We start from the raw sequence: 24,863 nt of genomic DNA, 5'->3' as shown, positions 1-24,863 counted from the left end.
TTCTGGCGACCGCCATTATGAATTCTTTTTTAATTCTTGTGCCCGCGAACAGCGCCGCGAAACATCTAGAATGCTCAAATTGAGAACGGATAGGGTATCAATACACGATTTGTTGTCCGTTATGTTCAAATATGGTTCAGATGTTCAGATATTCAAACTTATAGTCAATTCGCATTGTGATGTACGTATACATATGCATCGAGTTGCGCATAAAGTTTAGGCGCGCGCGAGGTCGCCGAGTGAGAAGAGAAAGGGCGAACATTATGCCAAAGTTTGAGGGGGGCAAGGATCTCCACATGCACTTATCAAAGTGGGATAATCTCTTCTTTGCTTTGTACGATCATCCCGCTTCTCTTCGTGAATATTCTGCAATAGTAATATACACGTGACCTTGGGTTGGTTCCATCGCTGCCATCAGTATATTAGCTTCATCCCATCCCATAAATGCAACTCCCACCATAATATTCTCATGTGTTGAATAAATTTTTCAATAATTCATTTTTTCCTCTGCTTCTGATAGATACGCAAAGCCCGCATCATTCGGCTACCGTAGAAGCCTTATTTCTCTACGGATATTAAAATATTTGATTATATGACGATAACGACGCGTAAAACTTGGATTCTATCCAATTACAGGTTGAATTATAGACTTGTTACAGAGAATCATTTCTCATCTTTTTTTGATTTTCGGGTTTAATTTGACAATAAATTATACAACTGTAGTATTGAGAAAATTCTTGTAAAATACTAACTTCTTTTTTCGTCTTAACATTTGCCATTTTCTCCTCTTGTTTTATCCACTTGGAGTTACCAAATTAACGTTGATATCAACATTTTCACATACAATTTACGTATAGATAATAAATTCAATCGTTCTTTATCAAATTTAACCCCATTCATTCGTATGTTATCCATTTATGTTGACCTTGACAGTGGCCTCAAAACTACTAACTTCATTTAGCGACGTAATATAACAATAATTTTTCTTACAATTTTTCATACGTCATCTAAGTATTTAAATAGTCGGAACAAACTGCAATTGTAGACAATGGTACATAATTGAATTTCAAATATAGGTAGATCTTAGATCTATGATTAAAAATACCCTATCTTACTGGGAATTTTTATGTTTCAAACGCACATCTTTTGGTTGGAACGTAAATGTAAATACAGGCACACATTGTCTCAATTATTATCCACTTCTTCAGTGATGAGGCTCTACACGTAAAGAAAAAAAACGAGCCCATGATCTAGCAAAATTTGACAAATAATAATTACAAAATGCTATTCAATACTCAAGATGAATATCACTGTTAAATAGCTGACAACCAACAACATTCATTGCAGGAATAATTATAATGTAAGAATATATTTATAATACTAACAATAATAATAGTTATCATTATTACTATTGTTGTAACTGGTGATTGATGTTTGATTGATGAAATTATCATCAATTCAAGTAATAATCGTGTTCATGAAATGTCATTATTGCTAGTTACTAGAGTTGTTGCAGGATTTTTTTTGTTTTTGTTCTTATCTATATCATGTATCTTTGAGTCGTGCATTTGTATATTGTATATGATATGAGTAGAAAGTAGGATTCAACAATTAAGACACTTAAGTTGAGTATATCGCAGTCGTTGTAGGAAGTGTACTAATGCCGCTTTTTTTGTAACCCTAGCCTGAGGGCTAACTTTAACTAATTTAATTTTCAATCTGTAAGTAAACCTTGTGTAGATAGTTACATATGTAAATCAAATCTTACAATTAATTCAAAAGATTTTATCAAGATCGACGACGTATAATGTCTGAGGCAGAAGTTGTGGCAGTTATCATCAAGATACGTTCTGAGAAATATTGACTACAGCTCGCAGTAAAAAAAATATTAGTTATAAGGGATTATATATGGATATATATATATATATATATTCTTTCTCCAGTATAATCCAAGACGTTTTTTCAGGTTTTATGAACTTGAATAACGGAACTATTGATGTGAAAATTTTTTATTATAAAAGTATTGAATATCTGATCTTCATGGATTTAAAAATGTACATAATGCAGGTAATGAAAGCAAGAAATTCGTTAAAGAAATGTTCTAAACAATCATTCAAGTATTAAACAATAAATAGGCTCACAATTGGCGTAGTACGGGGTGCATTTCCTAACACGACTTCGGTTTTAACAAAATACACCCACATTGATACCTAGTTACGGTAACATAAAATGCAATATTCATGCGATAGTTGATATTGCTCTTGTCTGTATTTATATTTCCGGGCGTTACTTTTTTTTTATATTCTCATTTTTAGCAAAATCGCATTGACGGCTACCTCATTTGCATTTTTCTTTGTTGCCAAACTGCAAATTTCCTATAAGCAGTGTTCAAAAGCTGGTTCAGGTGACTAGTCAAGTGTTGACTGACCGCCGAAAACTCCCTTTGTATACGATCCTGTATATTACATGAAAGCGAATTCAAAATTACGTCGTAATCTCGTCCGAATTTTCGTATCAATAACAACTTTGAAACAAGTATGAATATGAAATATCCGTTGTTAAATGTAGAATCCTACCTCAAATGGCTTCAACCTGGCAGAGTGAAATCTGTGTAGAGCCTCGTGCATTCGAACAGCCTTTTCCTCCAACTGAGGAGTGTTTGGTGGAAAGCTTTTCCAAAAGTGCCTTAGTAATTCGCACGTACACATATACATATTACGCAATTCTTTCTCCAAATCCTTCGGAATTAACTCTGTGATAATGATAAAGAACAAATGGTTTTGAGCTTTGAATCAGACAGTATTTTTAAAATAGTCAAAAAATACTTACGTCCTAAACTATCCTCTCGAAAACCTTTCATAAGAGCACCTCCAGGCGTAAGTTCTCCTAATGCAGAGACTGCAGCCGCTGGACTTACTAAGGATGTCGCTGCTTGCCTTGGTAGATGAGCTCCATTTACCCAATTATTTGCTTCTCTTCGGAGTTGTGTTAAGGTTGCTTGCAATTCTTCGTTACTAGCTTCCGCACTCCCAGAACCTGGTATTGGGCCATGTAAATATCTGTCCACATGAGACAGATTGAGCGGTGCCGCCAATTTCGTATTTGCATCGGAACTGGTATTGAGATCATCGTATACTAATTTTTCTTGTATCCTAAGCTGCAAAGTTAAACATTGAACAATATTTGTAGAAAGATGTTTTTATAACGAATTGAGTTATAGTAGAAATTTATGAACTAATTTGCTCACTTTTTTGGTTTTGACGCGGTCGTCATTGCAGTTCATTGACTGAACTTTGATCGTCGACGTCGTTGATCCATTCAAATGTGGTTGACCTTGATCTTGGAAACTATTGGCAGTGCTAGCTTTCAACACCATTATACTATGTTGATTAAACCTTTTGATCATGCTTTGGTGTACAATGTTGCCAGAAGGCTTATCTGCTTTGCCTGATCCAGTACCATAATTTTCATCTATGGATTTATCCTCAAAGGATGTGATATCGACCAGACAATCGTTGATTCCTGTTTGAATATCCTTCTTTAACTCTTGATCATCTATTTTGGCACATTCGGTAAATAGATCTTTGGTCCCTGCATTTATACGATCCCGGTGAAAATAATGAGACTGAAAAAACTTCGTCCAAAAATCCGACTCTGACATTTTGTGCGGGACGTTTTCAATGTGCTTTTTTTTAACTGCTGGATATGTCTTGAATATACATTCGATAATGTCTACTGTTAAGTTGTATTTCAAACCATTACAACCATCTGTCTGTGGTTTAATATCAGCCTGAAAAATACAAAATTGCGTCACTGTAAACGCGAGTACATAGGAAACCATTAACGGCAGTTGCAACAGTACTGATGGCTCACCAAAAATGCCCCATTCACCCCTATATCTTGTCGTTGACTCTTTTTAGCTTGGGTGTACTCTGCAGCATGTTGAGCCCAAAATTCTTCAGAGGAGATAACTTGTGTAATTACTAAGTCTCGATAAAGCTGTAGTAGCGTCGGATTCTCTTGTAACATTCTAAAAATGTTAAAATCATGAGATTATTTCTTCAATTTTTAACATTTCATAGGGCTAGTAAACTGCTCACATCTGACTTCCAAAAACAATAAGCATCTAACAAATTAAATATCTTGTCAATAATTTCAGAACAAGATGTAGGGTGTTGAGTGGACCGCCATTGGTATCGATGAACGATTATTTTTTCAATTTGAATGTAATTTTAGCCGTTATTTTGCTTTTTCTTGCACTGAATTGCTATTGCAGTTATCACGGACGATTCATTTTAAACTATTACACAGTTTGAAATTCAGGAATGAAAGAGCATGTACGATTGCTAATTTTCCATTACCTATACCTTTGTGATGGCAAAACATATTTCGATGCGAGATGCAGTATGATACAGTTTCCTTAGCTTTTTTTTGGACCCCGCGTATATAAATGCTTCTGGAAAAATATGAAATATACAGGCAAAATATGGAAATATTTTGTACCATCATTTTTTTTCTCTATATTTTCTTTCATCCCAAAGAAGACTTAGTTTCACGAACAAATTTTTCATAACCGACCTTCTTTTGTCCTTTTCTTCATAGTTCAAAGTTTTCTTAATACTACATGTTATTTGGAAGTCAAAAATAATTTAGATCTGTATCAAGGAGCCTTGAACTATACAAGTGTACACGTAATAATCTGGTAGCCAACTTTCTAAGCAATATTTATAACAGCTCAACTGTAAGTTAAAAGGATATTATAACTGATCTTGGAAAAATTCTATTTTTGGTGTTTTTGGTTTGGTGAAAATGAACATCGTAAGCGGGCGTGGGCTTGGACTCACCTATTTTTTTCTTCCAATTCCTTGTTGACTTTTCTTTTAAATTTGGGCAACAACTGCTGTAATAATTCTTTGACTTCATCGCGGTCTTTGACCTGTGCTTCTTGACCATTTCTATTCACAAAATGAAACGTTGACGAGGATCCATCATGAAGAACAACTTGAAGCTGAATTTTTGCTTTGCCTTCTGGCGATATTTTTTGTACTAGAAAACAGACCAAATCTTATCGTTAGCAAAACTGAAGCATACATTAAAAATAATGAAAATCATCTTTGGATATGATACCGAGCCATTCCTGGCTGAAAGGCTTACATGCTTATTTGAGCTCTTGATGCAAGTGGTGAATTTATAAAATACACTACAAGAAATTTGAAAATAGAAAGGATCATGTACTCATTTTTTACACGGTTGTGAGTTTTCAATGGTAAATTTGTGAATTAGTTGATATAAGTCTGTACGGAGTTCAAACAAAAAGTCTGAGTGCAATTCAATGGGTTCCTAGCTGTCTTTCAATGAAACTTGACTTCAATTGACAATAACATTAAGATTTTATTACTATTGTTTCTAAAAATGTATGAAGAGGATTTAGAAAATAAATTTCATTCTTACATTTAATATCAGCGTATTTGTGGCTGACCGATACAGTGTCCCTATTGTCCAGCATCCAAGCTATTCTTTCATTCATAACATAAAGTGTACCATCGCCTTTTTTATATCGAACTTGACCCACTTGCATTAAAACATCTTCTGAAGAAGTAGTCATGGTGGATATACTTCTTGGATGGATCTATCTGAAAATTCAACAATAATGCAACAGATAATAGATTAATAAATTGCTGCAAACATCAAATGTGCCGCACCCTATGTAGATGACAGCCAACTCTTTAATTTTCTGTGTACAAATCCTATCAATTGAAATACACAATAAACAGCCTGCTATTTGAATAATATTTTGTTTGGATTAAGTTTGTTTACAAATTAATATTAATGGCTCTTCTATTGATGTGAAATCAGGATTGATCAGGTGTTACACCAAATGATGTATTAAAAAAGACAGATTTCAGTAATAAATGATTTGTTGTATGCAAAACATTGCTTACAAGTATGGTTCAAAAATGACAAATATCATGTGATTTATGATGACTCTGACGATTAATTCAGAAAAATTATCGTTATAAGCACACTAATTCTGTTTTTTTTACAGGCATATTTCCAAATACATATGTATAGGTACGCCTATGTATAGATATACGCGTAAGTGCATTATGTATGTACCACTTGCAAAAATAATATTTTGACAGTTCAGAATTTTATTATGCGTCACTTACTCACTTTTACATGAAATTGATCCTCATTTACAAATTGATTTAAAATACCAGAAACTATTAAGTTGATCGGGATATATTGAAGACAGAATCTAAGATAATTTAGATTACAGGGAAGTACAACCAACGAATTTTTTGGGCATAACGATGATTAGTTTGTAATCGTCGTCTTTCAATATCCAATTTTTTATGTTAATACAATCCAATCAAGTAAAATTAGGGCCATCATCATTTTCGGGAGGAAAAGATGAACCATTTCAGAGCCGACCTATGAGTGTCATGATCTATAAGTTATTAGTGAAAATGCCAGCAGATCTCTTTCGCAGTGAGACAAAACACCGATGCGGTGTACCGTACCCTACTTTTGATGATGTTATTGGTCAAGACACCATTAATTTACAAATATTCATCACTTTTTAACGCTGAATTAGCGTGAAACCGTAAACAACGTCTTCTAAACGTATAATTGGTGTGAAAACGTGGTATTTACCAGTGCAAAACGGCGGTAGAATGCGGAGCGAAGTACGGGTACGTCCCGCGATACAGCCATGTGCAGAAACATAAAGAGAAAAATATTAATTACGATTGTTGGAAATTGCCGCCACTAGATGTCACAAAAACAACCTTCTAGCCGATAAGTTAAGACGGTGAATCAATGTACTTGTGACTCGTTGAAAGACGAAAATGGCTGCTTTGATATCGAAAAGTAGTTTTCGAATCGCAAGTAAGGTTTGCATTATCAGCATCATGATATAAACACACGTAATTTAAATCGATCAATTAATTGTTAGCTTTCTATCCCTATGATTTTTTCTACGATTCTTTTAATTTGTGAATGATGTTCAATTATATAACCATGTTGACTGATCAACTAATATTATATTTGCACAGAACGCCAAACGATATGCATGACCAGCTTCGCGATACACGTATGTCGATACTCTGATGCTCCGAGGATTATAAAAAATGATAACCCTGCGGCCTTTAAACGGGGAACAGGGGGACGCAGCTCCTTTAATGGTGTTGTGTGTACTGTTTTTGGTAACACAGGGTTCTTGGGTCGCTATGTTTGCAATAAGCTTGGTAAAACAGGCACTCAGGTAAGCACTAGACATTATTCACAAACTGTGAGATCACTGAATCCAAGTTTCCTCATGCCCATGATTTTCCATGTTTGTTCAAATTGACACCCCCTGGCTTTTTGCAGATGATACTTCCATACCGTGGGGATCACTATGATTCAATGAGGTTGAAAGTAACAGGTGACCTCGGTCAGGTGTTGTTTCATCCTTTCCACCTTAAAGATGACGACTCAATCCGAAAATGTATAAAATATTCTAATGTTGTAATAAATTTAATTGGTCGAGATTGGGAGACCAAAAACTTTTCGTTCAACGATGTCCACGTGGATGGTGCAAGACGCATTGCTAGACTCGCCAAAGAGGCGGGAGTAGAAAGATTGATTCATGTGTCTGCTCTAAATGCAAACCTACATCCAGAGGTAATTCTCTTTTTATTTAGCTGTTTAAATTCACCGTGCTTCTCAATTACAATTGTGGCATATTGTTCTAATCTATCAGCCAATCGTGAGGAAGACTGGTTCCCAGTTCTTCAAAACTAAGGCTGAGGGTGAAAGGGCAGTCAAAGCAGAGTTTCCTGAAGTAACTATTATCAGACCCTCAGACATATATGGAGAAGAAGATCGATTTTTACGATATTATGCCCATCGGAAAAGGAGTGCATTCAATAGACTACCTCTATGGAAAAAAGGAGAACATACAGAAAAACAGCCTGTTGCAGTATCAGATGTTGCTGCTGGAATAGTAGCAGCAGTAAGAGACCCTGCTACCATTGGAAAGACATACCAATGTGTAGGTCCAAAACGTTATATTCTGGCTGATCTCGTGGATTGGATGCACCTCCTCATGAGAAAAGACAAGAATTGGGGATATTCTAGACGGGATATGCGTTACGATCCTTATTTCCAGGCAAAAGTTTACATCAACGAACTTATTAGCCCTGGCTACCCATTCGGCTACCTACATTGGGAGGGCATTGAAAAGGTTAATGTGACTTCTAAAAGATTATTTACCTTGCAATAGTGTGTAATGTTTTTGTTCTAATACCTTCAACAATATTTAGGAACACACCAGTGATAGAGTACTAAAAAGCTTGCCTACATTGGAGGACCTTGGAATCGCGCTAACTGACATGGAAGATCAAGTTCCTTCTGTACTCAAACTCTATCACGCATTTGCTTACTATCTGCCCGAGGCAGGAGAATTGACGGATCCGGGTTCGCCGAAAACAATTCCACTGCGCTTTGTCAAAAAATGAGAAATTTTGAACTTGGTGCGTAATAATTGAAAAAATATAAAACAAATGTAGTACCTACATGAAAATCTGTCATACTTATTTATTACAGCGTTTTTAGATGGCATATTATATATGCATTGTAAAATGACGGTTAGTTTAATCAAGGAGCTGTGCTGTATGCCAATCGATCATACACCTGATAATTTTCAATAAAGTAACTATATTATTTACTCAACTCAGATTATCATTTCAGAGTAGCTCAAGGGTGATTCTGTGCTACATGTTGTAGGTGAATCTAATATCAACTAGAAATTATTCATAGTATGTACATCCATGTAGTTTTTTTTTTAATTACAAGCACTAGTCAAATTTACAATGATCTCACAATAGGATATTGTATCTGCCTAAATATTATAGCGTTCAATGTCAATCGAGAACACAGTTTGGAAAAAATTTTGTTTAATGATAACCGACTGATAATTCTACGTCGATGCTTGGCCGGGACATGCAATACAGCAAATATTGATTTACATGACATACCGTTGAAAGATTATGGAAAATAAAACGACGTCCCAAAATCATCAATCTAATTGGTCCCCCGCAGTTACATTATTCATGGATATTCAGTGAAAAATCCCATGTCCCTGATACTTAGGAAATGGAACTTGACGAATCTGAGGTAAGTTCGGAAGTGTCGACACCGCGGGTCCCGGAAAATTGAATTCAGAAAAAGTACGAAGTGGAGAGATTCTCGGGCGAGTAATTGAGCATTCTATTATATTTTTCTTGATTTTTCATAAACATCTTACTTAACTATTCTTGATAATGATCAAGTGACGTATACACGATATTTGGGCATAAAAATGGCTAGACTGCAGCAATTTTATCAATTTCTCTAAATTTTTTTTAAGTTTGAACTTTAATTGACTTGTTTTTTGATGTAACCATTTGATATTATGTCGAAAAAGTGAATGCGATTAGCTACATTTAAGGTAAGTGTATTCAACTTATGCTATCGATAGTACGTCAATCAAATGGTTCAAATAATATGTGAATACATGTTCGCCATTATTCATTCTAACGTAATGACTATAGTGACTCTGGAAAGCACGAGAAAAAATTGGATAAGATTCTTATATCGAAGATATTTGCATGATACGTTTCGTTGCGTTATATCAGACTGGCCACTATGAATTTATGCCCAATTTGGCACATAATTGTTCATCAGTTATAGTTTCATAATCATTCAAGTTTATGGCAAAAAGGAGATCCATATCTAGACGATCCCAATCCATTTCCTAAAATCAAGCTTCGAAAATTGCCTATTTTTCTAGATCATCATTATCCACTTATACGTTTGTTCGAAATAGCGGAAGCTTTTGAAAAATAAATGAATTATGATACATATTAAAAATATTCGATTATGTGACAATGATTCGATGATACTTTTAAACACTTACACGACAACCTTCAAAGCTTATATGTATTCTTATAGTTGAATGCTCGCCAGTCTTAAACAATTTTTATCATTTTATCGGATGACTTACATATTTTATATCTTGGATGAATTTTATCTATAGAAATCGACCAAATTGCGATCTACTATCGGACTCAACTGATTAACATATTGAATTACAAGTACAGTATATACTATCACAATAAATTTCATTTACTTTCTGGACACTGCACAATTTTCCTCATCGTATGCAAGAAATTTGGATACTTGATCACTCACATACAATGAGTTCGTTCGTTAGAAAATGCAGATTTTGATATTCATAGCTTGAGAAGCAGATCATAAAGCGTACAAAGTACAAAGTATCGTTCTATAAAAATTTGGCAAAAGTTATCAACATAGTGATCTGGAACGGTACTATTGACAATGAAGATACTGCTCCAGAACCTAGATTATCTTGAACGACTTTCTCATGGCATCTCGCAATGATGTCTGAATCGACAAAGCTCATAGATTTTCCGTTGTATTCAATTGGAGAAATACAGTAATTGTGTTGTTGAAACTCTGTAGAAGAATTACTGGCGAAATCACTTTCTAGAATGTTATGTATTTGGCAATCACATGGGAAATGATTGTTAATTGCACTAATAGTATTAACTTGCAATATAGTGTCCCCTGCTCGTGGGGCTTCCAAAATATGATTGCCATGAAATCTCAAAATATTTATCGCGCGATCTGATGTTAGGTACAGTTGTTCTATAACGTCGATCTTATTATTTAAAATATTAAGATTATTGATGTGACTAAGGCCAGAAAAGGCATCCTTTCGTATGGCCCCAAGATCGCTCTCTTGAATATTGATCACATGAACAAAGCTGAGCCCTCGAAAAGTATAGGGCAATAAACTGGTGAGATCCATAAAAGTTAACTTAAGTAAACCAACATGTTGTAGCCCATTAAAAGAATCTGGCTCAATAATTCGAATACCGGACGGAAGTATTAAATGATCGACATTAGTTAGCCCGGAAAATGCGTTGCTTTGTATAGAGTGTAGAGGATTATTGCTCAAAAGAATTAATTTCACATTTGATGTCCCAGCAAAAGAATATCCCTCAACATATTTTATTTTATTATAAGCTAATACTAATAGCGTAACATTCTGCAGAGCAGCAAAAGAAAACTGACCTATAAAACCTAGCGGGGTGTGCTGGATGGAAAGCTCTCGCATCTTATTCAAACCGCGGAAGGCGAAGGGCTTTATGGACGATATATTATTTCCATCTAAGCTGAGCTTGCGGAGACCTCGAAGTCCAGCGAAAGCATCCGTCTTTATTACGGGAAAATCATTTTTAGTAAGGGACAGATCTTCGAGCGTCGTTGGTAACTGAAGAGTAGGAATCTCTACTAATCCGCCTGTATTGCAGAGTACCTGTGACATCGATTAGTATGCAATTAATTCTAGATCAAATTTCTATTTAATTTTTATTCACTACCTGCGTCGGAGATAAGCAAATGCATTCCGTAGGGCAGATAATCGATCCACTTGATATCGTCGACTCCTCTTGCAAAGTAGTTGGAAAGCTCGTTACCGCCAGGCATAGCGAGAAACGCATAAAAATCTGGAAAAACATAAATTAAAAAGTGCGATTCAGATTAAACTAAGGGGGAAAAAAATATGCATTGGAATTCGAACAATTTGAAAAATCTATAGGATATTTTGAAAAATCGCGAAATCCTAAAACCATAGATCTAAAACTAACAATTCATTGGGAGTACTGATTATTCAAAATATAATTATTATAATAGTCTATAATACATTAAATATCCAAAACTTCAATGATGTGATGTAACGAAGCATGCGAGGACGGGTATGTGTTATATTATACCTGCGCGCTCCGATCCATTAAATCCGATATTGTCGATACGGCGCATGCCTTTGCATCAGGGGTACAGCGCTGGGGGTGCGATATGATTTTGTAAGGATAAATATTTTTGTGTGCAAATCGTGGAATAGTTTATCCCACAAAATGATTCACAATAATCGTAGATATAGACGTCATCGACACAGATGGATGCACTTGATTTATAGAGGCAGTCGATACCTTTGATTCCCCTCAAATCTGTTCAATTAATGTGAGCGATTTTCAGCCGCGCCTATACAACCCCTGCTGGCCGTACCACGAACGGCTCTGCTTTATTTCGCTTTACCCCTACGTAGTGCGCAAGCTCATAATTATTCCTCAACTAGCTGTTCGTGCAGTAATAATATGAATTACACCTATGAATTAGGGAGTTCACAGGCACCTTTTCATCTTTATCCAACTATCGTTAATCTCAAATACATGAAGAATCATCAATTGAGCTGATGCATATTATACAACGCGCGTGGTACTGTAAGGGGATATCAACCTATTTTACCGTCATGTCGTATCGAGTGGCGATTATTGAATATTATTTGATCATAAAATGAATGAATCGACCATTATATTTTAGGAGATGGTGTGTGGAGATGGATGAGGATGAATTTTTGCAATTGTAGGTAGGAAATGCTCGATATGCCTTATGAGAGATCTAAAAATAAAAATTGCAGGCACGAGCAGCTGATGGTGATATAACGACGTTGCAGTAAAGTTGTTACTGCATCAGCCGCGTGGCCTGCATTGTAGGGTATCAGCAAGGGGTGGGCTCTGAATTTTGAAGGTCAGTTTATTCAGTCTTCGTATTGCGGTCCGCGTAAAGGTCCGCGTTGATGCTGAATTTGCATTTCCCCCTATCACGTGACAGTAGCGCAGGGAGAAATGTGATATTTGAACGAACCCATAATCGTTGACTGAAGGCCACGATTATTGCGATCCGATTTGAATCTACCATCCAATAAAGCGCGGGTGAGTGCCGATGCCGATTACCAAAATCATTGATTTTTTCCTGTCCTTTGGCAGCGATTTTTGCTCCATAATCTTCACGTGATAAGCGTATATTCAAGAGGTCTAGAACAGAAGGAAAGCAAAATATTCGATGTGTATTGGGGCCGGGGCGTCACGACCTTAACGTGTCAGTGTTTTAAACGAGGTCCGAGAACTTTAATTATGGCATAACGGGGGCATGGGCGGTACAACATACAGTAGTGGCGGTAGTGGTAAGCTTTTGCTCGATCTGTTTGATTTTATCAACCAAGGTCAACGAATTCAGACATTTCGTTGCCAAGTTATAGCTAGGTGGTTGATGTGGATTGGGATTTGCCGATGTGCCGACACCTTAGCGCATTATTTAGCCGACATCATCGACTACTTCTACCCTCTGTACCATTGACACCAACGAATTCAGAACCAGTCAGAACCAATTCAAAACTACCGACTCCCCTCGTGTGCACTGGTTTGGGCTAGAGACCCTCAAGTTTGGGCCATTAGTTGCTCTCGGTTCGAGTTACTCCGTGGTTTTGCGCGTCGGATGAGATATTGCGTATCCAGCGAATGAATGGGCGTCGTTGCGTTAGCGAGCCAATAGGGGAGAAGAGCTAGGAATACCCGGAACGTTTCCTCGCGTTCAATAATGGTGGTTGTAGAATCGTCGGTACGAAAGTCGAAAAGTTGATTGTATTAAAAATTAAAATTCAAAATGGCAGCGGTGGGCATTTGGAAATGTGTAGAAGGTGTGATATAAATATGCGAAACATCCAAATATAAGGTTCGTAACCAATCAAATAAGGTCATTAATCATAAGGCACGTTAGCCTGTAGCTTTTGATCATAAAAAGCATCGACATGATGTCCGTTTTGGTCTCGGTAGTCAAAACTTTGATTTTTCTCATCCGCATTGCGATTAGTGCCGCATACATCTTTGTTTATGCAAAATTATTGCACTTTCAAACCCACATTGTCTTTTGTCACCACGTATCGATTATTCCCGTCCGTCCTTGTATTTGAAGTACTGGTTTAGAGTTTAGTTGAAGAAATAAAAAATATTCTTTTTTCTCGCAGGTGCCCCCTTAACTTTAACGAAGGCAAGCTTATAACAGGCCTATTACTAATCTATAAATTCTACACATACGCGGCAAACGACTCGTCCAAACAGTAATAAAATCTGTGGAAAAACGAACAATTGGAAAAAATAAAAAGCGTCACCACCACCTCATGGCATCCTCTGCTATCGCTGTTCCATCCGGAACGGGTTCCTTAGGAACTTCCGGAGGGACTTTAGGAACAGACGGAACTGACTCTGGCGATATGTTTGGGGATCGAAATGGGGCTAGTGGTGGCTACGCTGTTGGAAACCCTGGTGATGCTTTAGAAGAGATTACCTGCGGGACTGATGTTACTCGGGATCAGGAGTGCACCCTTTGCGAGAGCAAGCTTTGTTTGCCGAGAGTTTTGGGCTGCCTACACGTTTTTTGCGAGGCGTGCTTAGATAAACTTTTGATGGATGAAGCTGGCGACTCTAAGGTAGGCTCAGTCCTATGCTGTCCTTTGTGCAAACAGGAGACACGAGTCGGACCTAAGGGTGCTGCATCACTTACTTGCGACTACGTCCTCACAAATATATTAGACATGTCAGCGATTGAGAATATGGCTGTACTCTGTACCTCTTGCAAAGCAAAAGAAAGTGCAGTTGCTCGATGCTCAGATTGCGCCAATTTCCTCTGCCCAAACTGTAACACTGCTCATCAATTCATGAGGTGCTTCGAAAACCACCGAGTTATTGCATTTGAAGAGCTTAAACAATCCAACGAAGCTATACCCATACACAAACCTATTTTTTGTGAGTCGCATCCTGCTGAAAATATGAAGTTTTATTGCTACTCGTGTCAGGTCAGTACAAAATCTATCAATTCCCACTTTTGATTCAACTACTTGTAATTTACTTTGTGAAAGTAAAACTAATAGTCCAATCACTATTGTTGCTTGGTATGCTCTTTCTTCTGAATAATATTATCCAAATCATACAACATGAAGTCTGAGGACATTACAAAATGAGATTCTAATGCCAGCAATTTAAAACTTTGATTTCGTACAAAAAAAATTTAATCGAACCTTGAAATGTAGGAGCCAATATGTAACGAGTGCTTGCTGGTCGAGCACAAGGCACCAGAGCACCAGTATGAGCGGTTGACGGATGCAGAACCACGCCAGAAAGAGGAACTCTGTAACTTGATGACTGAAAGTAAATCAAGAATCGCAGATTGCGATCAGGCCGCATCTCAGTTAGACAATGCACTTAGTGAGCTGCAAGCTCAGCATGACCAGGCCAAAGATTTGATTAATGAGACTTTTCAAAGTTACAAAGCAGTTCTCGAAAAATGTCGTGAAAATGCTCTGGACAACCTTGAAAAGCTACATTCCGAACGCGAGCTTAAGATAATGGATACTTTCCACAGGTTAACATCACTGATTCATGGATTTAGTACTAATAAATAACGAATATCTTGTTAATTGGCATTTTTAATTTTGCAGTGTTGAGAAAACTGTTGAAAAAATAGAAGATGCTTGTCGTTTCACCTCAAGACTATTGGAACACGGGGATGCAGTTGAGATTTTAGCTCTTCGAAGAGTCGTTGGTTCACAACTATTGAGCCTAATCAAAAGTACACCAAAGTTGAATGTAACATTCTCCATTGAGTTTCAAACGGACTTTACTCATTTTGAAAAGACTGTCAAAGTAAGTATCTCTAATTCGAAACAATCTTTCTAAATAGTTTATATTTTACTACACCGACTTTTCGAACTTGATAACACTAAAACGAAATCTTATAAGATCCGTTCTGGCACGATCAGATAAACAAAAATTTCACCCATACAGACGAAACCCTAATACATTTTTCTTTCTTGCAGGAAGCATTCGGTAAATTCCGCACTGAAAGCACGCTTCCGGCAAAGGTTCTGGAAGTGACTCCAATTGTTACAGGAGTATCGGTCCAACAAATGGCGCACACTTCAATGGGCTGCCCTAGTTCAATTACTACCAGTTCCCCAATATCTTTACCCACCTCTTTGCAGTCATCCTTTGAAGGTGAACCGTCGTTTGTTATCCCTCCAACTTCCAGTCCCCCAAATGCCCCACCACCACCTCCTCCTGTCTCTCTTCCCCCAGGTGCGATCCATGGTCTCACCAGTATTCAGGAGTATAATCTTCAGCAACTTGCTAGCCTTGCTGAAAAAGTTGAAATGGCCGGCGATAGTGGCGTTGTAGGCCCCAGCTCAAATCCTAGCCCTACTCCGTCCTTTACACTGGCTGAATTATTTGCTGGGGATCTTAGCTCGACAAGTCATGCTATCAACAATCTTCAGGCTCTGGCTAAGCTCGGAAACACACTTGCTAATCAAGGTAAACTGACCACTTTGAACATCCATCTCTCACATATCCTTATAGAATAAAAATTCACCATCTTCTTACGAGAAATTTGATAAAAACGAAGTCGAATTGATACAGATCTAGGTAACGCTGCTATGAACGGAGGCGGCAGTCTAGTCTTGGGCCGTGGTCCATCACCTGGACTTGTAGACAATCCAAGCCTTGCATCCTTGACTGCAAATAGTATTTTAAATGGAGGATTCCAGTCTCTGTCCTCGTCCACGTCACCGATACTGTCACAGACAACAGGTGAGCAATTCAATAATCTCATATCGTATTTCAGATATAAACTTATCTTTACAGCCAACTATGAAAGATTAATTTCATCCTTTCAGATGATCTTATAGGCGACTCCATGCATAATATCCCGGGAGTCGGCCATACTGTAGGTAGTGGTAGTGGTTCTGGGAGTGGGAATTATGCTCACCCACGTTCTAGCAACCCAAAACTCACTCCTATGCAAATCAGATGCAAATTTGGACAGTTAGGGCCAAGCAAAGGTCAGTTCAATTCTCCTCACGGATTCTGTTTAGGCACGGACGAAGACATCATAGTTGCAGATACAAATAACCATCGAATTCAGGTAATTGTATAAGTGTAAATAACATATTCTCCTTCCTAAAAAACTAGTAATGAGAACAACTTAGTAAAGCATGTATGCTTTTCCCTTGATTTAAGGTATTTGAAAAGACTGGTACTTTCAAATTTCAATTCGGTATTCCCGGAAAGGAAGAGGGTCAGTTGTGGTATCCGAGAAAAGTGGCAGTGATGAGAAACAGTGGGAAGTTTGTTGTGTGCGATCGAGGCAACGAACGTTCCAGAATGCAAATATTCACCAAAAACGGTCATTTCATTAAAAAAATAGCTATTCGTTATATCGATATAGTAGCTGGACTAGCAGTTACCAGTCAAGGGCAAATCGTCGCAGTCGACAGTGTATCTCCAACCGTCTTTGTCATTGGGGATATGGGACATCTTCTCCGGTGGTTCGACTGCAGCGACTATATGAGAGAACCCAGCGATATTGCTATTAGTGGTAAGTTTTGATAGTCTGCGGTAAGTTGAATACTATATAGCCGTTACCTGAAAATATTTGTTAACATTGAATTGTTGTGTTTCAGGAAAAGAGTATTTCGTTTGTGACTTCAAAGGACACTGTGTCGTGGTCTTCAATGAGGAAGGCAATTTCTTGCGCCGTATTGGCTGTGAAAATATAACAAACTTCCCAAACGGAATTGATATCAGCGATGCTGGAGACGTCCTCATTGGCGATTCTCACGGCAATCGTTTTCACGTGGCTGTTTTCTCAAGAGACGGTTCGCTGGTTTCGGAATTTGAGTGCCCCCACGTCAAGGTATGAGAATGAATAATACCTTTCTATTTTTGATATTGTTTCGCATTTGCACCAGAATTAATTCGCGGCCCTATTGATATGTTCCAGGTTTCGCGCTGTTGTGGGCTAAAAATAACATCAGAGGGCTACATAGTAACCTTGGCTAAAAACAACCACCATGTACTTGTACTGAACACACTGTACATATTATGAGGCGTGGTAAGACTAATAATTACAACTTAACTTCCTTCTGCAAGTGGAACCTTTTGGAACTGCTTTGCTTGCAACGAAAGATAAAGGCATGCCCAAGGCAATGTGCCAGTTGACTTTCGGGCCTATCAAAGCAATAGTAAATCCAGCATGCAGCTTCAATAGTTATACAAATATTAAGTATGCATTTTTTTTTTTTTTAACAAAAATGAAACAGAAACCCGCAAAGTGGTAAAAAGCGTACATCTCTGACCAAAAATACAGTATAAAGTAGAAGTCAGTTTATCATATTTGGCCAAACTGTTTATGCAAACGAGCAACGTTATTCAAAACAGTGGTATTATTGTTCGAGGCAGAAAAGCAATTAAAATAGCCTTCTGTCAAATGTTGATCGTACATCACTTTTGACACGTCAGTATTTTAGGTACATTCGTTAATCAAATTATTCTAGTCTGGAGCAAAGAACTTTGAGGGATTGGCTTTTAGAGATGTAACTTTTTTCGTAAAACATATAGAAATGATTCGAATATTTCGATAGCTCCCAAAAATTCTTCTCTTCTTATCTAATGAAAATGTTGCATGCTGCGAAGTTACTGTTAGTACTCTACGCTCCTTACCCTCCATATCGTATTCAAAGGAGAAAAAACAAAAATGTCAAAAACGTACTCGTTAAAATACAGCAGTCACCCAAATCAAGTGAACGCTATGTTCCTAACTCTTCTGCTTGTTTCTCTTAATTAAATAGTCAATATACCGATGGGTTATTGAAAAAAATTCGCGGAGAAAAGAGTAAAAATTAACAAAAACACGTTGAAAATCAAACATTTACTAATGTTCAGCGCAAAAATTATGAGGCGTATACACATACATACTAATACGAACGTAAAACGAAATGATTAATTGAAAATTGCCAGTTCAAAATTCAAAGTTGTTTTAGCTCCAATGTTCGCGTTGTTAAATTAGATGAGACAAGTAATGGTTACAATATTTACTCAGGATGCTTTATTATGGTCCACCGTATAAATATATTATACACGAGCGTGTGAATTATTGGTTCGTGGTGCTAGTGTCCAATATCCATACCTTGTAAATGTATTTGTTATGAAATTGCAAGAGTTACTCTCTCATTTTACAATGGAGACAAGTAAAGGATTAGTTCATTATAAGATTCGTAGGTGAATATTAACTAGTATCATAGGGACGATACTTTATCTATGTAAAATAGCGTACAGTTTGCTAAACAACTTCTATTTATGTAAATACTAAACGAAACTAAACCACGATTCATGCAAAATCCATATGAGAAAGTGAAGGTAAAGGTAAAAAAAAGCAAACAAAAAACACATACCTATATAGAAACACACATATTTTTTAGGGTTGTTTACATAACCAGCCTTAAGATTTGATTGAACTAAAATATGCAAAGTACACAAGCTAAAACATTCGTCAGGTACATTTGGCAGTTCTCCGTTACTGTGTTACCTTATTATCTACGATAATGTTATTATAATTATCTCTTGCCATACCAAATGCTAGGTAGCACAGCCACGTATTAATAATCATATATTCAGACAGCTTTACTAGTTTTATCTCACATATTTACTACATCATCATCAACAGAAGAGTTACTGAAGAATTTAGTATTATATATACCTAAATTGGTTATTTATTAACGTTAAACACACAGTGTCATAAAGAAAGAAATGTAAAAATGAGCATAAGCAAAAGAGAGTGAGCGAGAAGATTAGCAAGTAGTAAGAGTAAGCAGTGTAGTTTTGCGTAAATTTTCAGCATACTTCAATAGCATTGCGTTGCGTTGTAACAGCCAACCTACTACACCTGAAAGAAACCAGTCATAATCATTGCTGGTGAATAATGTTGCAAGGTTTTAATTTTATATAATATGCAATTTAAAGTAATCCTGAAATATATAATAGTCATGGTTAGCAGAGTTATAAAAATAATGCCTGTGATAATAGTATCGTCAGGATAAGTTGTGTCCTTAAGAGTCTCTGATGTTGTTGCTAGGTAATATAATTAGATGTACTAAATGAGCGAACGCTGGTGTGTTGCCTCGTGGAGGTGTGTACACGTCTAATATGCACAACGACACTGACACAGCACCACCAACTGCCTCTATATGGTACATTATAACGAAAAAATTGAGTTAAAATAAAAAATGAAAACAAGAAAGCAAAGAAAAAATAAGAAAATTTAAAAATTAAAAAAAAAAATATATTGCAAATTTTTTTGCCAGTCATATTATAAAAATACGAAACTCATAGCGTAACGAATGGATGATGACCATTAGTTATCGAACGGGAGAAGAGGTCTTTTACCTCACAAAATTATAATATTACGCTCACCTTATATATACTTGAATATTTTAGTATAGATTTACTCTATTTACATATTTTTATCTGTGGAAGACTACTTGGCTAATTTAGGCCACTGTTGAAATTCACCCCTTATTTGCCTTGATGTTTGAATTACAATAATAATATTAAAATGAGGATTAATTGTTACGTAAATGGTAATTGTGATAGATTTTTTGATGATTTTTACAATCACAAAAGTCTTATTATCCTAATATGTATAGAGTTATATAGAGTCACTCTCTACGTAATAGATATACTCTGCTTACACTGTTAAACTAATATTAAAATTTGACCTTACTAAACATATTTACAGTTAAACGACTGTCGATGTACACAATTATCATATTTCGGGCTTAGAAAGGGGTCAAGCAATGGCTTATTATTAACTCATCACCATCATCGGCACACCCATCTTCGTTGTCGACATTATTGTCGTAGCTAAAAAGCATCGCTGTGACAACCACCCCTAGGTCACACTTTCCCTTTGCATAGTTTCAATTTAACTACACTGCATGCGCGATAATACAATGACAAGGTATCTGGATTGCAACTCAATATTATACGCAGGGGTAGGATCAGTCGTTATTCTTGTAAACTCCTGATAATTTCTTTTCGATATCTCTTCACTATGTAGAAAAGTATCCTACAATATTTACCATATTGGCGAGTTCAAAGATTCAGCAGCTCTTCAGACGAGCTGGCACCAAAGGACTGTAGAATTTCTGAACTTACCCAGTTTGTTAACTCTGTAACCTCGATAGCAAGGGAAAGGCATTGAATGGTGCATCCGATCCATCTAAACAACGATTCTCGAATCATTAACGATCTGATTTCACTATACATAGTCAAAATATAAACAAAAAAAACTCCTATCACGAGTGTACGCAAGTTGCTCCATCACGAAGCAAGTTCCTCATTTTTAAGATCGCGCTATTTCAAAAGAGCCGATAATATTCCTCAATTTAACAAACATCAAACAGCAGGCACTCTCATACATAATTATATTAATGGTAGGACTAGTATGATTCAACATAAGCGACTACTTCAAGCCTACGGTTAATATCATAGTCTTCCTAGAGTCCTAATACAATATTCATGACTTTGCTATAATTGTTAGGGCATTGCCAATTATTTGGAAAGTTATATTGGCTGGTCACAAATAAAGGGCAAGAGGAACATTGGTCTAATTCCTACGCGAATTTAACTATTATAAACGCGCCCTATTCTAACTTCTCTATGCCTTTTTAGCAAACATGGCTTATACATTATTCATGGGAATCTTTTTTCTTTAAGCATAATTTAACTTATATTTATACGAAAAAAAGTTTATGAACAAAAACCAGGAAAAAAAAACCAACAAAAAAACAAAAAATAACACAAAAAAAAATTTCGATAGTTACAACAATATGTATTCTTCATTATTTTTGTAATGACATTTTTATTCCTTAGTCATTCATATAGATTGTATTTAATATTATTAATTTTTATCTTTATGCAAGCATTGTGTTCTATTGGCTGTTTACAACGCTGTTCCAGCATACTTATATTTCGATACGTTAGGTTTTCGCCTCTCTACCAAAATATTGCTGGAGGCATTATGTAGGCTTGATATTTTGTTTTATTTTATTTTATTTACGTGACTATAAATATTAGTAGAATTTAAAATCTTCCACAAGTTTCGTATTTATATTATTTATGTTTTAATATTATTATGGTCAACATCATGGACCAATACGATTATTCATATTAATATAAATATTCATATTATTCATATTATTATTCGTTTTAATGATTTTGTTTTTATTCGTGGTTGCGCTAAACGAGGAGATAGAAAAAAGAGAAAAAAAAAAGAAAAAAAAAGGTATAAATTATAAAAAACAGTTACATTTTTATTTTACGTTTGTTGCAATACACGGTGTTTGTCCGCCGAAGAAGTAACGTTTATAATTTGGACAGTTTATTTTATTTAATTTTCTCAAATACTCAAAACTGAGATAACGCGACAATGCCACTGTTATTGGGCTTGTAATACTATACCCCATACAAATAATTAGTTCGCATAGTATCTAGAGATAAATGAATATGATATCAATATTATACTTTGCATCTATTAATTGCATTCCACAATATTCAATACGTTGAGAAGGCAAACTCTAAGTCTAAACTAACACTAAAGTTTGACTAGACATACGTACGCAGTATACACATACATCTACATCCACACACAATTACACGTATTAACAAACACCGTAAATAATCAAATAGGTACTGCTTTACCCTCGCTTCATGATACAACGTTCTAGTTTTCCTGGTTTCGTTTATTTTTCGCTTTTTATCTTCGATTTACCTGTTTCTTTTTTCTACTCTTATTCCGTCAGGCTATTTCCCCTCATTCCTTTTAATTACTATTTTTATCAAATACAAGAATTAAATTCTTTTGTGCCAAACAAAATATTTGTACATAAGTATTGCTTATGTTTTATTTTATTATTTAGACTTTGAATTTGTGCCGTGTGAAGTATCGAGGTAATTAGAGTAAGAAAAATTACGATTAAATCCTTGATTAGTCAGTTAAAGTACAAACATTTAATGTATTCTATTGTTAGATAATAAGTAATGAGAGAGTTGCATCAGGCGTAATGAGTGTTACTACTTTGTTCCATTCCTCAATAGCACTAGCTTTATTTATTTGCATTAGTTACTTGTTGTAATACTTAACAGGCTGAGAGAGGGTGAAAAAAATACGATGAACAAAAAGCAAAGATCATGCTATCTCCCTGTAGATTAAATCATTCAGTTATTTTGATACCCTAATTGTCCCCATTTCGGAGATACTTTGTTTACATATCAAATTGACCACCAAACGACACAGTTGCATTCCATTGGTATGCTTGCGTCTATCAGGGTTCGAGGATGCATACCTTGTAAAAGTTCCGTGATCCCTGTGTGTTCCCACTGATTTATATATTGTAATTTTTAAATCAATATTTGGCGAACGCTGATTATTAAGACAAATTGATTATATCGGTAATACGTGCTGTTGAATGTTTCCAAAGATTAAAATTATTAGTGCTCTTATAATGTGCGAGTTGAATGTCTCATTTATAAATCACAATACTCGACGCAGTTACTATGGTATTTTGGCATGTCTTTTTACTATGTAATACTTACGGGCTCACATGATTTTCAAAAGAGACACGCAACTTTAGTAGCGACGATGCAATTGTTTTATTTGAATAAGAAATATTACTGGTTTTTATTAACTTGACTGTATTATTTTATACCTTATAGTATCGCCGCTACTCGTACAAACAAATAATTTCAGCTTGTGACTCAAAAATATTAAAGTCTGTGAACTGTTCTGTTTATCTGTAAGTCATGATTTTTCAGAACAATTTCCATTGATCATTTAATTTCGATAAATATTTTATTCGTTTCAAACGAACACAAATGACGTATTGATATAGAGAAAAAAAATTTAAAACACATTTTTCTAATTTTAAAGTGTCCTGGGTATTACTGATAATATCGTGTTCGAAATTTTTTAAATAAAACAAAACAAACTACCAGATCGAGAATAGTACAATTTTTCGATGAAACAAAGAAAAAATGAGAGAATAAAAGGTCAATGCAATGTCGACAGCGTCTATATGAATATATTTTTTATATGCTAATGGGACGTCAGGGAACATGGTCTCAAGATATAATGTAAAATGTATCGTTCGCTACCATATGAAGACCATAAACAGACAGTTGGTCTTGACTGTCTATAAACATCAACTCCCAAAAACTACTCAGCCTTCAAACTGATTACCCTGTCACTAAAAAAAAATAAAAAAAAAAAAGTTACTTTCAAGGTATTTAATTTAATTTAATAATAATAATCATTTAATTTTATTTTTTAATTTGAAAAATATGAATATGGTTTTTTTGTTCTTGAGTTTTATTTTTCTTTTCTAATTCTCCCAAAGTTTGTTAAGGCTAGTCCGTAATCATCTGAAACAGGGGTCTCGTTTATGTTTTGAGGCGAATCAGTTTTTTTCTACCTTGTACCTACAAAATTTTAGTTTCATTTTTATATGAAATATTAAAATTTATTGTATTATACGTATACACATCTATATACACTTTTACAAAAAAATATAATATTTTAATCTACATACCGTATTACATAAACTAAAAATATGGAACATTTGCTATTGGTATATTCGTCAAATGTATTGAGTTGGAAATATTTTAATATAGAACATACAATATTAGCCTTAAAGAAGATATTCTTGGTTGACAGTACGTTTTTTCTCATCATATCAGCTCGATTAGACATGAACTGCCAATTTATACAACCTGTTGTTCTATATTAAACTATTCTCGAATTATTATATCATCACGCAGTTCTCTATGAATATGTAGGGACATACATTTTTGTGTGCGAATAGGCTGCAATGCAATAATAATATTGTGATGCTCACGAAGCACATAACACAATTTACAAAAAAAAAAAGAAAAAAAAGAAAAAAACGAAAAAAAAAATTGTAATGTTTAACATTTCATGTGATTTTCGAAACTGTTATATTTTTTATTTCCTGCCAATTGTTTAATTTGTAACGTTGTTCTTTGTTCTTTTTCAATAAAGTAAGTAAACTAAATGACTATTCATTT

At 35.6% G+C, this 24,863-nt stretch overlaps 4 protein-coding genes across 9 annotated transcripts; 2 read left to right on the top strand and 2 right to left on the bottom strand.

The window, feature by feature from the left end:
- Positions 1-663: 663 nt before the first annotated feature.
- On the bottom strand, positions 664-6,789 carry LOC105685879 (general transcription factor IIH subunit 1). Of its 2 annotated transcripts, none has more exons than XM_012400325.3 (8): positions 6,658-6,789; positions 5,452-5,633; positions 4,845-5,046; positions 3,874-4,030; positions 3,248-3,790; positions 2,830-3,157; positions 2,577-2,752; positions 664-2,455 (listed from the first exon to the last, which is right to left on the bottom strand). In XM_012400325.3, the coding sequence occupies exons 2-8, from the start codon at positions 5,603-5,605 to the stop codon at positions 2,333-2,335; spliced, it is 1,683 nt and encodes a 560-aa protein (XP_012255748.2). In that variant the 5' UTR covers positions 5,606-5,633; positions 6,658-6,789; the 3' UTR covers positions 664-2,332. The 2 variants fall into 2 exon arrangements, with proteins under 2 accessions (XP_012255748.2, XP_012255749.2); XM_012400326.3 differs by lacking the exon at positions 6,658-6,789 and adding an exon at positions 6,175-6,577.
- LOC105685881 (NADH dehydrogenase [ubiquinone] 1 alpha subcomplex subunit 9, mitochondrial) lies at positions 6,731-8,718 on the top strand. 4 transcript variants are annotated; one of them, XM_012400332.3, is made up of 6 exons: positions 6,731-6,891; positions 7,059-7,267; positions 7,375-7,668; positions 7,748-8,230; positions 8,310-8,519; positions 8,593-8,718. In XM_012400332.3, the coding sequence occupies exons 1-5, from the start codon at positions 6,852-6,854 to the stop codon at positions 8,502-8,504; spliced, it is 1,221 nt and encodes a 406-aa protein (XP_012255755.2). In that variant the 5' UTR covers positions 6,731-6,851; the 3' UTR covers positions 8,505-8,519; positions 8,593-8,718. The 4 variants fall into 4 exon arrangements, with proteins under 4 accessions (XP_012255755.2, XP_012255754.2, XP_048511077.1 ...); XM_012400331.3 differs by having other exon boundaries at positions 8,310-8,718; XM_048655120.1 differs by having other exon boundaries at positions 6,875-6,896; positions 8,310-8,718.
- A 91-nt stretch (positions 8,719-8,809) lies between these two features.
- Positions 8,810-13,148, bottom strand: LOC105685880 (chondroadherin-like). Of its 2 annotated transcripts, XM_048655119.1 has the most exons (4): positions 13,056-13,148; positions 11,826-12,926; positions 11,433-11,558; positions 8,810-11,368 (listed from the first exon to the last, which is right to left on the bottom strand). In XM_048655119.1, exons 2-4 carry the CDS (start codon positions 11,841-11,843, stop codon positions 10,310-10,312), a joined length of 1,203 nt encoding a protein of 400 aa, XP_048511076.1. In that variant the 5' UTR covers positions 11,844-12,926; positions 13,056-13,148; the 3' UTR covers positions 8,810-10,309. The 2 variants fall into 2 exon arrangements, with proteins under 2 accessions (XP_048511076.1, XP_012255752.1); XM_012400329.3 differs by lacking the exons at positions 11,826-12,926; positions 13,056-13,148 and adding an exon at positions 11,756-11,824.
- Positions 13,149-13,342: 194 nt separating this feature from the next.
- Positions 13,343-24,850, top strand: LOC105685878 (brain tumor protein-like). Its single transcript, XM_012400324.3, has 10 exons — positions 13,343-13,623; positions 13,916-14,743; positions 14,978-15,309; positions 15,386-15,590; positions 15,764-16,256; positions 16,362-16,532; positions 16,619-16,866; positions 16,962-17,319; positions 17,405-17,637; positions 17,725-24,850. The coding sequence occupies exons 2-10, from the start codon at positions 14,069-14,071 to the stop codon at positions 17,827-17,829; spliced, it is 2,820 nt and encodes a 939-aa protein (XP_012255747.2). The 5' UTR covers positions 13,343-13,623; positions 13,916-14,068; the 3' UTR covers positions 17,830-24,850.
- Positions 24,851-24,863: the final 13 nt, after the last annotated feature.

The sequence above is a fragment of the Athalia rosae genome, chromosome 5 (genome assembly GCF_917208135.1).
Source record: "Athalia rosae chromosome 5, iyAthRosa1.1, whole genome shotgun sequence".
Taxonomy (NCBI): domain Eukaryota; kingdom Metazoa; phylum Arthropoda; class Insecta; order Hymenoptera; family Athaliidae; genus Athalia; species Athalia rosae.
Note: the sequence above shows the minus strand (reverse complement) of the source record. Positions and strands in the feature narration are given on the sequence as shown.